The sequence below is a fragment of the Amblyomma americanum genome, chromosome 2, assembly GCF_052857255.1.
Source record: "Amblyomma americanum isolate KBUSLIRL-KWMA chromosome 2, ASM5285725v1, whole genome shotgun sequence".
Lineage (NCBI taxonomy): Eukaryota > Metazoa > Arthropoda > Arachnida > Ixodida > Ixodidae > Amblyomma > Amblyomma americanum.
Genome location: NC_135498.1, coordinates 158,484,655 through 158,497,719, shown reverse-complemented (window position 1 = coordinate 158,497,719; position 13,065 = coordinate 158,484,655). Strand labels below are relative to the sequence as shown.

The window sequence follows — 13,065 nt, the reverse complement described above, 5'->3', positions numbered from 1 at the left end:
TTGTAGTAAAAACGTCAACGTAATCATCGAGTGTACAGCCAAATGCTATCGCAGCTTTCTCGTCTGTTTTCTTGATGGTCCTGCCGTTTTTTCTTCAACTTCAAAGTTTCTAAACATGATTACTGTGTAGCTTTTCTTTCACCGACGGCTCTCAGGTGGCTGCTGATGGGTAACTACTCCTTCCAGTGATATCTCCTCCACCTTCGCATAAATGCATTGCATTAAACTGACAGGTTGTTCGTTCGAGCACTACTGGTTAGCAACAATAACGTGACCACGGTTGGAGGTTTAGGTTAAACTTGTTTCACGTTGCATTGGGAGGAAATTTACTTTTCTCATTTCGCTGCGCTACTCTCTGAAACAAAGTGAATTCATGTGAGCTGCGCGCGCATTTCTCGCGCTCATTGTTTTGTGATTTTTTGGTTTTCTTTGACTGCAGCCAAGAGATGATGGAATCGTTCCGGAAAGCGGTGTTATTTCATGCAGGCCAAACAAACGTCGGTTCTGCCTCTCTTACGGACCACCTGCCGCGGAAGAACCTCGCTGTTTACGTATGCCGCACGAAACGTCGCTTTATCCGATCCACGGTCGGCTGTTTTGATAGCGATCGGCGCCGTGGAGTGATGGGCAAGTGCCTCGCGGCGGTCCTTTCTTGCGGGAGCCAAGGACGAGTTTAGGGGCCTCACCCTGTCACTTGCGTCAGCAAGGCTCTTTATTTTGATTTTTTTTGTTGGGCCAAATGCTTGATGTTAATTGGAGCTCTATAAGGCTGCTGCCAGCGGTTGTGTCGTTCTTGGCGGAATTATCAGGTGCGTATAGGAAAACGGCGCAAGTGCAGGACAACAGCAGCTCTTGCTACCAGATGCAGTTTTCAATTTAATAAATATTATTCTGTAAAAAGCAATTATATTTTTTCAATAAACGAAGAATTTAAACGATTTGAGGGCACACTCACGCTCCACCTTACGCGATTGCATAATCGGGTAATTCTCATATATGCTTACTTGGTCATTATCTACTCTAGATCCATAGATCCATGGGAGTCCTCATACCTCTCCTGAGGCGCAGTGGTTGAGCGGTTAAGCGATGCGCCACTGCCCTGCGATGGCAGATGCTTCCAACGGTGGGCCTTGTGTGTCCGAGGTTGCTCTTCCCAAGCGACGAATCATTAATTTAACTGGCACTGCCACGGTGGCCAGTTTGCCCACTATCCGATAGGCAGGATGTGATGACGTCCCAATGTCAAGTCACCTAGGTGGCCCTCCTACCTTCTAGGTTGCCCTCTGGGCACTACCTGCCAGAGTCATGCTCGTAATTTTTCACTCACAATGGCGACGCCAGATTTTCTGCGTAACGGGGCGTTTAAAGCTAGAAAGTGGTGGCCTTGTGGTAGAGCATCCGCCTGGAATTCGGGAGGTGCTGGGTTCTATCCTCAGTGCCGCCGGGTACTCACCGGTTTTCTATCCGGGATGCAAGATTTCCACCTCCCTGGTGCTCGGCTTTTCTGGGTTGAGATGCTTGGGAAAAGTGTTTTGGACCAAACCGAAGCGGTGGCCTTGTGGTAGAGCATCCGCCTTGCATTCGTGAGGTGCTGGGTTCGATTCCCAGTGCCGCCGGGGACGCTCCGGCACTCGGGGTCGAACCCAGCACCTCACGAAGGCAAGGCGGATGCTCTACCGAAAGGCCACCGCTTCGGTAAAATGCAGTTGAGGTTTTATGCCTTGCCTTGTTCGTGTGCACTCCTGGTTTCCAATATTTGCACTCTTCTACTGTGCATGTGAACCAACTCGCCCAGCTGCATATCTTAATGCAGTACGGTGCTTTGTCGGTGCATGGCCAACTCGGCGAACGATGGGAATGAATAACGAATGCCATTCTTCGAATATGGGCTCATGTAGGTGGGAGATAGCGGGTGTGGAAGTGTGGAGTTGTATTGTCATGTTCGTGCTCTGGTCCATTTGGGGTCATTCCACGCCAAACGTCGCAGGCGTTGCGCTCGACCATCTCCAATTTTTTCAAAAAAATTCGTAGAAACTTATCGTAATTTGCGTAAGGAACCTCAAATATTTTTGCCGCAAAAAATTGATTCGTGAGGTAAGGACAGTTTGAATATTTAGAAAAGGCTAGAAACCAGGCACTGCTCTATAATTAATAACAAGTGCAAATTTTTAGAAAACACTTCAAAATTTTTTCATTGACATTTTCACAGGTTCTGTTTTTCGATATAATTCGGAGCATGCAGTTTTATGCGCCATAAATATTTTTAAAAAATCGAAAAAAAGTATGAAAATGTATAATTTTTTCGTTTTTTTTGGTTTAAAATATCATCTTGCTCTCGGAAATTTGGAAATAGCCATTTTGTTCCTATAGATGCCTAGTACCTATAATAAATGTTATAGTGATGAAACTAAGTACACAGCAGTAAAAAAATACCAAAATTGCAAAATTGCGTTTTGAGCAAAAATACTCATTAATTTCACCGCGAGGTGGTCCAAGTAAAAATGCAAACAATATCGGTTTACGTAGCACGGTTTATTGCCGTTCATTTCTGAAATTTTTATCGTGGTAATTTTTGTTTAAAGCGAGAAAGGAATTTTTTAAGGAGAGCTCTCGCACCGCAAGTTTCTTCGTCTCTTAACACCTCTTGACCGCAGAGCACAACACTGTCGACACTATGGCCAGACGAAATCTAGAGATCTTGTTCTGAAGTGAGGGTTGCACTGCGCGCAAGCATGGAAACTTTGAGTGGTCGAATATGTATTCATGGGAAAGGATTTTCTTAACGCTGCCGGGGCGGCACACGCCCCAGTGAGCTAGTTGTTCGGTATGGTTCTCTTGCACTCAGTCATTCTTGTCACGTCACCGCCATGACAGACGTAAGCACTAGCATAAGAGCTTGTGAGATGCCGATCTGGAAATGACAACAACGATCCGGCGCTGAAACATTCCGCGACGCAGCAGCACAACGTGGTACCTGACTCTTGTGGCCGTCAGAGTCTCATGCCCGGTTGTTTCCAATGTGATGTCTTGGTTGTAATTAATTTAATCAGTGCAATTTCTGCATTAATACTCCAGCGACCATTGTAGACGAGCCACTATGCTGGCGAAGCACCTTCATGCGAGCGACGCACCAACGCGTTAGCGGGCCGCGTTCACCGCCAGCGCGTCTCGTGTTACTCGCCGCAGGGGTGTTCACCTCGCACCTCTACGTCCGCCCCAAGGCGCGCGCGCTCTCCGCGATCTTTTCGGATATAAAAATAAAGCACTTGTGATATGCCTGCCATGCCAGCTGGTCATCCCTCCTCGTGGTCCATGCGAGACAGAAAGTTGAATACCCTTGTTTATCTTCTCTTGGCTGCCCCGCACAAAAGCGGGTCTCTTCGAACTTCGAAACGGAACACGATCTCTTTAATTTTATACGATCCGCCATATGTCGCGCGATACCTTCTTTAGCTCCAGTCCTAAAAATGAAAACCAGCGAACGACAGCAAACGAAGTTATCTGGCCATAGGTATCCTGCCATGACAGGTGCCGTGTCCTGCGGTGAAGAGGCGTTAAGGGACGACGCAACTTGCGGCCCGAGAGCTCAAATTGAAAAGTTCCTTTCTCGCTTCAAACAAAAATTACCTCGATAAAAATTTCAGAAATGAAAGGCAATAAATCGTTCTACGTAACCCGTTTATGTTTGTATTTTTACTTGGAACACCTCAGGGTGAAATTAACGACCGTGTTTGGCTCAAAACGCACTTTTTTGCAAATTTAGTAATTTTTTTTTACTTTTGTGTACGCAGTTTCATCACCTGTAACATTTATTATAGGTACGAGACATCTAGAGGAGCATAACGGCTATTTCCGAATTTCCAAGAGCAAGTTGATATTTCAAACAAAAAACGACAAAAATGATACCTTTTCATAATTTTTTCGATTTCTTAAAAATAGTTATGCCATGTAAAGCTGCATGCTCCGAATTATATCAAAAGCTAGAATCTGTGAAAATGTCAATGAAAATTTTTTGAGGTGTTTTCTAGAAATTTGCACTTGTTATTAATTATTGAGCAGTACCGTGTTTCTTGCCTTTTCTAAATATTCAAACTCACCTCACCTCACGAATAATTTTTTTTTCCGCAAAAATATTTCAGGCTTTCATTACGCACATTACGATAAGTTTCCACGAATTTTTTTGAACAAATAGGAGATGGCCGAGCACAACGTCTGGGACGTTCGGCGTGGAATGACCCTTTGTGTAATGCAAGTTGCCAACCGAAGGCATGCCAATAATACTTAAAATAATCTGAAAATGAAGCAAATATTACAATATACACTTTTAACGGTTCAGTAAGACGTCCGCTGAAACGTACGAAATGATCTAGGAAGCCATTGAAGGTGACGATGTACACGAGGCTTTAAATGGCGTGAAAAATTTGAGGCAGGGCTGTGTTGAAGACGCGCCACATGGCGGGCACCGATCCAGTGTTATGAAGGAGGAAAGAATAAAAGATTTAGAATTATCAGTAGTAGAGGACACAGGAATTAGTAGGCGCTAAGTTAGACACAATGATCTGCTATTTTTATTGGTCTGAACCATAATTTTGTGAAGAACTGTCGAGAGTATGAAAAGGTCCGTAGTCTGTGCGCGCTCAAAAATGGAAACTCACAGGGAATTGCGTATCGCCGTTGGAACGGAGCCTTTGCGTGCTCGCATTTACGGAAGTAGTTATGTGGTCAGTATCGTGTCGTCAAGACCTGTGTAGTGAGGGATGGTACGTCCGCAAGCTCGGTCTCTTTTATTGAGGCCAAAAGAAAGGAATATGTGAATGGGCTCAAAACACGGTGTCTGTATTTGTTCAGCGGTCTCGCAGCCAATGTCTTGCGTTCATTTCATTCCACGTTTTACACATGAGAGTAGTGCAGCATGTAGACGACTGATTGATTGAATGCGCACCGCGTGTAACGCCCCTTGCTTGTGCATGCTCATCTGTGCAGTCTCCGGGAGGCGGGCTTCCCGGTGGGCCTCCTTCCTGGCGTGGTGGAGGCGGGTGCCGTGGCCGGCCGCCTGGAGCACCCCTGGTACGGCATCCCCGCCGGAACGCCCGTGCACGCTGCGCTTGGGGACATGCAGTGCTCCGCCCTGTCCGTCGGCGCCGGAGACAGCGACGCCGGTGGGTGGCAGCGCCGCGTTTGCCAGGCTTCCCAGCTGGTTCGGTCGACAGCTGTAACCCTGAAGTGTTCATTTCCCGCTGTATAACGGCTCGCAAGTATTGTAAATAAATAAATTAGAGCCATATTCAGGACGTTAACGAAGAGACGGCCCACGGGACTCCATCACTGGCTTGTCTTCGAGCGAGGAAGTAAGCTCGAGAAGTGTGCTCTATGGCTGCACGGCTAAATGTGATTTCAATTTAGGCGTCGTGATAATAATAATAATAATAATAATAATAATAATAATTGGTTTTTGGGGAAAGGAAGTGGCGCAGTATCTCTCTCATATATCGTTGCACACCTGAACCGCGCCGTAAGGGAAGGGATAGAGGGGAAGTGAAAGAAGAAAGGAAGAAGCAGGTGCCGTAGTGGAGGGCTCCGGAATAATTTCGACCACCTGGGGATCTTTAACGTGCACTGACATCGCGCAGCACACGGGCGCCTGAGCGTTTTGCCTCCATAAAAACGCAGCCGTCCCGGTCGGGCCCGAACCCGGGTACTCCGGATCAGTAGCCGAGCGCCCTAACCACTGAGCCACTGCGGCGGGTGGCGTCGTGCGAAAGTAGCCGTTTCCTGATAGTTAATAAGGCCATCAACGAGCTCTTGGTCTAACCACGCATAATTACCCACCTTTCCTTCTTTCAAAATCAACGGAGTGTAAACCTTCCGCTTCCTCAGTTTGTAGGTGGACGCCGCCGCCTACTCACAGCTCTGTGTAGCTGTCGACTGACCCAGTGAGCCAGTTCCACTTGCTGCTCGCAGGCTTCCCACGCATACGCAGATACACGGTGCTGAAACCTGCGGAGTGTGGCTACAAGTGCTTTCGCACTAAAAGAAGTAGCGGTGTACTTTTGCGGCCTTCCTGGTTCTTGCCGCACCGCCACTTTCGGGGCAAAGCCACCTGCCTCCTCTCTAATTGAATTTCAGAATCTTTGAGTTGATCAGCTGCACCTTCAAAAGACGTATAATACAGCCGGCCGCGCCGAGTGCTGCTGTTTTTGTCCTTCCCGTTTTTGTAAACCCGCAACGTCCTGTTACAGCTGGACTGGCAATTATTTCATGAGGCCACGTTATGCCATTATCAACGAACCCTTCGAACATGCCTGATGCGGGATACGCCATCTTTTTTTTTTTTGTAGTCAGTGTGTCTCCGAGCTTCCAGAACAGTTTGGATGGTCTCCAAAGAATCCAGAGTGCACATGTCGCAAAAGCCGATCAACATTCTCTTTGCTAACCCCTGGGGCATCGTAACCATGAAGGAGTCCCGCGCTCAGTATGGTGTGGTGCTCCAAAAAGTAAATTGAAAGCCTATTATCCATATTAGCGAAAAAATTTTATGTATTCAGGGTACTTGTGGTTATTACCCTTTGCGTTAAAGAAGTTAATTGGTTTCAACGGAGAAGACTTCCATTTACTTTCGACGGCGGGTTACACCATTTCTTGAGCGCGGTCATTGTGCTGTCAGCTCCATTTACCGCTAGGAGCCGGGCTTAGCCGCCGTTTCCGCAAAATGCAGGGATCCAAAGCGGTGCTTGTTAGCGCGCCTGCGCTCATGTCGGCGGTCGTATGGGCGGATGGCCCCGCTGGGCGAGCTTAGTGGGCTCGAAGCAGCGGAGCCGTAAGCTTTCAGGCTGGTCACGTTCCCCTTATTAGGCAGCTTTCGGTGGCAAAATGTGTCCTGGCGCGCCGGCACCGCAGGTGGGCGTGGTCTGCGATGGCACGTCTGACAAAAAAGAAAAAAGAAAATGCAACTCTGCTGAACGAGGACCACTCGGGTGGGGTACGACAGTACACCTGTGCACGTTCCTTGGCAGAGGCAGTGACCGGCCCGAATATGTAATGTCGAGACCGCCGCCGTGCCTAATTAGTTCGAACTGTTATCTGTGAAGCCATGCACCGCTGCTGTCGTCGTTTCGCGTGCGTCTCGCCGGTGTCAAAGCGACGTCAAACGGTGGCATTGCAAGCGCATGGCTCTCTACAGGTACCTATACATTGTGTTTCATTTAAGATGTGCGATTCTGAAACAAGCGTTTTGAGTTGGAAAGGCCCTAATTTTGGTATTGCATTGTCTGTGGTGTAGCGCACCAGAATACAGCTGAGCCATGCTAACTAGTAGGCCGGTTAACTGATGTTTAGTATAGCTAAGTATTCAACTATTACTTTTAGCTCTCCTTATTTACTGAGAGACGTGTAGCTTGCCGTAAGTGCTGCAAAGCAAATTCCTCTTCCATGTCTCTCCAAATAACCCTGTCCTTTGCCAGCTGCGCCCACCCTATGCCTGCAAACTTCTTAATCTCATCCGCCCACCTAGCCTTCTGCCGCCCCCTGCTACTCTTGCTTTCTCTTCCAATCCACTCCTTTACCCTTAGGTACCAGTGGTTATCTTGCCTTCGCAGTACATGCTCTGCCCAAGCCCATTTCTTCCTCTTGATTTCGACCAGGACGTCATTGACCCGCGTTTGTTCCCTCACCCACTCTGCCCGCTTCCGGTCTCTTAACGTTACGCCTATCATTTTTCTTTTAGCTGTTCGCAAATGTGGTCGACACAGATTTTTAGCAGCGCGTGTTGCAACTGCGGTCGTGATTTAGCAAGTGTACGTGAAATTCGCGATGGCGGCGTGCTTATACACGGTGTGCCTTGTGACGTGTGCACAAACGTTTAATATACAGTGAAACGCCATATCGAGCCACTTTGATAGGCTTGTGATCCGAGATATGGGGAGCGTCGTTTTTTATCGGAAACAGAACGTTGGTAGCTTAAAAGTTGGACTAGCATTGACGTTGCCAGCAATTCTGGACAAAATCATTTTTCAACGCGAAAGAATCCATGAGCGCAATTTTTTTCGTATATTTGAAGACTTCAGTGTAACAATCAGTATATCCGCAGACCTCCCGTTGGCAGGCTTTTAATTTTTTCTTTTTGTGCTGTCGACAAAAACGTTCCCCGTAGGTTTTCTATGGCAGTCTTAATTGCTATATGCGAGCGACTGAACAGCTTTAAAAGAAAGATTTTGCTGCGCATCCGAGGAATAGACCATTACCTTCAATATTTTTGTAAGGGTACTTTACAATATTCCGGTATTCAAAATTTTTGTCCTAGAATGTTGGACATGACGGCAGTATGCGAAAAAAGCCAGCAGTTTTTTTTATTCATTGAAGTGAACACAATAGGAGGTGTGCATCTTTATGGCGCTCGCTACTCCTTTCCACATAGTTGAAGAACACCTGAAGTTGCGACATAACGGTAAAAAAAGCGCAGGTACAACACACACAATCCACAAAACAAACAATAGAATTGGAACGCCAGAAGTGCTAACATAAAATTTAAAAATAAACTATAAGTAATGATATTACCTAAAGACATAAAATGGGGATATAAGCATTGATGTGAACTAATCACAGTAAACGGTATAAAATTCACAATTCCAAGACATTAAAGAGAAACAGTAAGATGCAACAACAACGATATCACATGCATAACATACATAATAGAAATACATATAAATGATTTCCAGGACCCTGTACAGCACGTGCCGAGGAGAAACCATTGAAGTCAAAGGGAGTATAACGAATTTTTTTGGCGATGTTGTTAAGTGAGAAATTAGTGTGATCAGAGTTCTTTTCGGATTAAAGATAATTAATCAGAAAGCGAAAGAGAAAACAATCATATGCCGCTCGTGGGATCCGAACCCACCGGCAAGGCTTTCATAACGCAAGTAATTAACCCCAACGAGGTCGCCTTCGCGAATAGCCCAGCACTGGCGGCGCTTTCTCGTTTTCTTTTCTTTTTCGCCGCGATATCGGCGATCCAGACATTTTTCGCACCCTCCACCCGTGGTGCCTCTGGATCGCCGACAGGCGACAAATTGAATAAACGGTGGCACCAAAGTGGCGTAGTTTAATTAGTGTTGCGTGGGCGAGTAAACAAGGAATAAAATAGGCAAACTCTGATTTTGGTTTTGTCTGCTGCAGAGTCACCTTTCTGAGCAGAGGAAAATGCTGGGAGATTTCTTCAGGAGTGCGCTACCGTTGTTGCGTACGTTACTTCGCCTCCCCTTGCGTCTCTGTCCAGTGCAAAAGCCATACGGCTTGGAGAAATCGAACCGTTTAACGTTGCTGGACGTTTCATGCTGATTTAGATAACATTATCATTGAGACCACGTAATCAGGCGACATTACCTGTCGAGATAATTAAATACTGCCTTCAAAGCGGCGTGGCAAATGGCGGCTTTAGATAATTCTTGTGGCAGGTACTCTTTAAAAAGGGCAAAAATGCCACTTGTCGCCGCGCCAGGTCTCACCGAAATTACGGTGCCGTCAGTCGCGACGTCATAAAAAAAGATAGAAGACACAGCGCGCTGATAATTCGCCAGTGCAAGGTTTCAGGGGTTCTAGTCTCAGCTAAATGACCTGTAAAAGTGGAGTGAGTTCTAGGCCAGTGCAGGGAGATTAATAGCGGTTACAAAAAAGTTTGAAACTTGCCTGCGCATGCCCATTACTTTCCGAAGCAAGGGCCGGTTGTGTGTTCCCGACATGCATAATTGCTCTATTAGTTGCTTTCCGGTCAGATGGTCCTCAAATTTAATGCTTTTTCAGACTTTCACGTTCACTCCAGACATGATACTTTTGAACTGGGACTTACAGAGCTGCTATGCGCAGATATATGGTAGGGCTTTGTCGAAACGCAATGGCACAATTTGAAACTTTTATGTGCGCGGCTGTGTTGCAGCGTTCTCGTCTTGAGGTACTCACGGTTTCCACTTGACGGAATCTGAATCATTAAAGCTTTATAGTCATTATGATGTTTCGTTTCGTTTGTGTTCTTTGTTCTACACGTAATAGGGTTACCGTGAACCATTTAAAACTAACAGAATTGCACCGCCATAATCAGTGCGGTGCAATCGACGGGCACGTAGTGATGGACGGCTGTATTTTCTCGTTGTCGGCAAGAAGCGTACGTGCCCAGGTTCCATTACTACTATCGAGGCTGTTAGCGAGCGTAGAAGGAGCGTTTTCTTTGTTTGTCGAACAGCCTTGGCTAGGGACGCTCGTTTGAGGGGAACATCAGCGATGAAATGGGAACACTCACTCTTGGCCATCATCTGCCGCGAAGGCCGCGCTGGCTCGTGCTGCGAAGCAGCGCTGTTCTTTGTTCAGTCTTGCGCTTTAGTTTTTTCGGACAGAGAAGTGTTGTTTTTTTGTTCGCCCTCTACGCACGTAGCTGAAAGTACCTTAGAAAGCAGCCTTTGCTGCCATGATGCATTACAGTCACAAGGGAGCAATCGGAGACGGAACGATCTGTCACGCGCCTCCGCAAAGCACATCACGTCCTCGTGTCTGGATCAAAAGCATGCGCATATACGCGCCGCGAAATATCCCAATGGACGAAAACGGAAACAAGGACAGATCGGCGACCGTTTTTTTTTATAGCGGCTGCCACACTCATCCCTTTGCTAACTATACAAAGCCACGTAGGGTGCTCGGTTTATGTGCGTAAGTATTCTTTAGGGTCAGCGGTTGCGTTTTGCTTTCTAGCGCTGCCATTTTGCCTCCATAGAGGACATCAGGAAAGAGGGAGGCAAAGGAAAAAAAGAAGAAGCGGGCAATCTGGGAACGACGGACGGCGTGAGAATCGTGCGATGCCGGTTGTATGCTCAGATCGCACGAGGTGCACGTAGTTGAACGTGGCACAGCCAAAGACTGATGGATTAATTACTTATTGTTATTTATTGTCACTAATGAAAAGACAAAAGAGACAACGCCCTGAATGAGTAGTATTTATTAGACGCTAGCGTTCAGTGGCGGCCTTCTCATGGCGAAGACGACGCTTCAAGCGCCGCAAAGGTGATGTGGCTTCATCGTGACATCACGGCATCGCAGCGACCGCCGCAATGTCGCCGCCCGTTTTCTGCCGTCGCGTAAGTTAGGTGGCGGTGCAGGCTGTGAAATTAAAAATGCATTCACGGGTAGAAAGTGATAAGATACTAGGAGAGCTTCAGAGCGGGTTCAGAAGCGTTCGGCGCTTAGATGATAGCCTGTTCGTGCTTGCCCAATGGAAACAAATAGCTAGGGCGGAAACCAGGCCTTTTGTTTTTAGCCTTGCCGTACATAAACGGTGCGCACGACAGCGTAAATAAGAAATTCCTGTGGAACGTATTTAATTATCAACGTATCCGTCAGAAGATAATTTATTTCATAAAAAAATATACCCCTATATTATAAAGCTTAAATTGTATGGAAAGGGATGAGAAGTGCGGCAGCTGTCGAGCTACGCAAAGGATTGAGGCGAGGTTGTCCTCTATCTCTGCTGCTGTTCATGATTTATGTGATAAATATGGAAATAAGGCTACAAGAAAGTCGTCTAAGTTATATCCTAATGTACAGATTAGGCGGAATGGTCGTAAAGCAGCGGCTTACTGGTTTGTTCTATGCGGACGATATTGTACTATTACTTGATAGCCAGGAAGATTTATACTGTCTGGTTAATTCTTGTGGAGACGAAAGAGGCGCTCTAGGCTTCACTCTTAGGGCAACTAAGTCAGATATGATGATTTTGTACAGTTCCGTCAGTCAGGCGCTTATAATACAAGGGCACGAGACAGCTAGACTGGCTGGATACTAGTGTCTAAGTCTATTGGTAGACGAAGGTCAGAAATACATGGAAAAGCACGAACAGGCTGTAGGGCGAGCGGGCGAAGAGGTGCCGCGACAATGAAGCTTGTGGTACAATGGGGGTACAACAAGTATGAAGTACACTGAGAAGTATTTGGATATGGGATAATGACGCCAGGGCTTACTTTTGGAAATGTGGTTCTGTGCCTAAGGGCACAAGTTCAGTCGGCACAAGAAATAAGAAATCTATTGGAAGGTTAGAACAGGGTGCCCACGGAAAAACCACTAATGAGGCAGTGCAGGTGGGCCAGGGCCGGACATCCTTCGAAGCGCGGGAAGCTCAAACATTATATACAGAACTCCTGAGGAAATATTACGATAACAAGTGGGCAGCTAAGGTATTTAAATACCTATTCAGAAAGACCGTTGGCTCAAAATGGCGGAAACGAAGCCGCAAAGTAACCAGTAAGTATGCAGGTAACAAGGACGGAAAATAAAGAGCTCTAAGAGGCAGGTAAGAAATGAAGACGTTAAGAAGTGGATTAGTTCAATGGAAAAGAAGGGTTCTGTAGAGCTGTGTACTAAAAATGGGAAAAGGCAAATCAGGAAGGAATCGTTCAATGATAACCCAAGAAGCAGCGCCTGACTTTTTGAGTTTAGGATTGATAATTGTATTTAAACAAAAAAGGACGATTTTATATATAATACTGTTAAATTTGAAGGATTATTTGAAGAAATGTAAGGGAAGAAAAAAAAACCGAGCATGGTGCCAACTACCACCACGTTTCAGAGGGGACGCTCCTAACTTCCACCCGTCCGTCCGTCCAACAGAGGAGAACTCGAGATGTGTTCACAATTTCAATCTGAACTTACTTTTAATCGAACGATTCTAGTGCGTTTTTAGCTGACAGAATGTGGTAAATTGTAAATTGTGAGGTTTGACGTCCCGGGTCGACATATGGGCTACGAAGTTTGGATTAATTTAGACCACGGATTCTTTAACGTGTGCTTACACCGCATAGCACACGGGCGCCTCTTGCGTTTCGCCTCCATTGAAACGCGGTCGCCGCGGAGGGGATTGAACGCGGATCCTCTCGCTATACATGTTTTCATATGTCAGCTCTATTAGAATGAGAATCACAGGCGTATTCAGGGAATATACTCCTCCTATAGAACATCATAAATAAAAAAATTGCGGCTTCGGGGTGTATGTTGAGAGCAGGTAATTAACTACTGCAAATAATACAACCACAC

General features: G+C 46.3%; 1 protein-coding gene across 2 annotated transcripts in view; it reads left to right on the top strand.

Moving 5' to 3' along the window:
- Positions 1-13,065, top strand: part of LOC144121921 (sedoheptulokinase-like) — a 344,102-nt gene that overhangs the window by 97,202 nt on the left and 233,835 nt on the right. For both annotated transcript variants that reach the window (XM_077655360.1, XM_077655361.1), the window contains exon 2: positions 4,984-5,159. In XM_077655360.1, the coding sequence (XP_077511486.1) occupies positions 4,984-5,159 (176 nt within the window). The remainder of the gene's footprint in view (positions 1-4,983; positions 5,160-13,065) is intronic.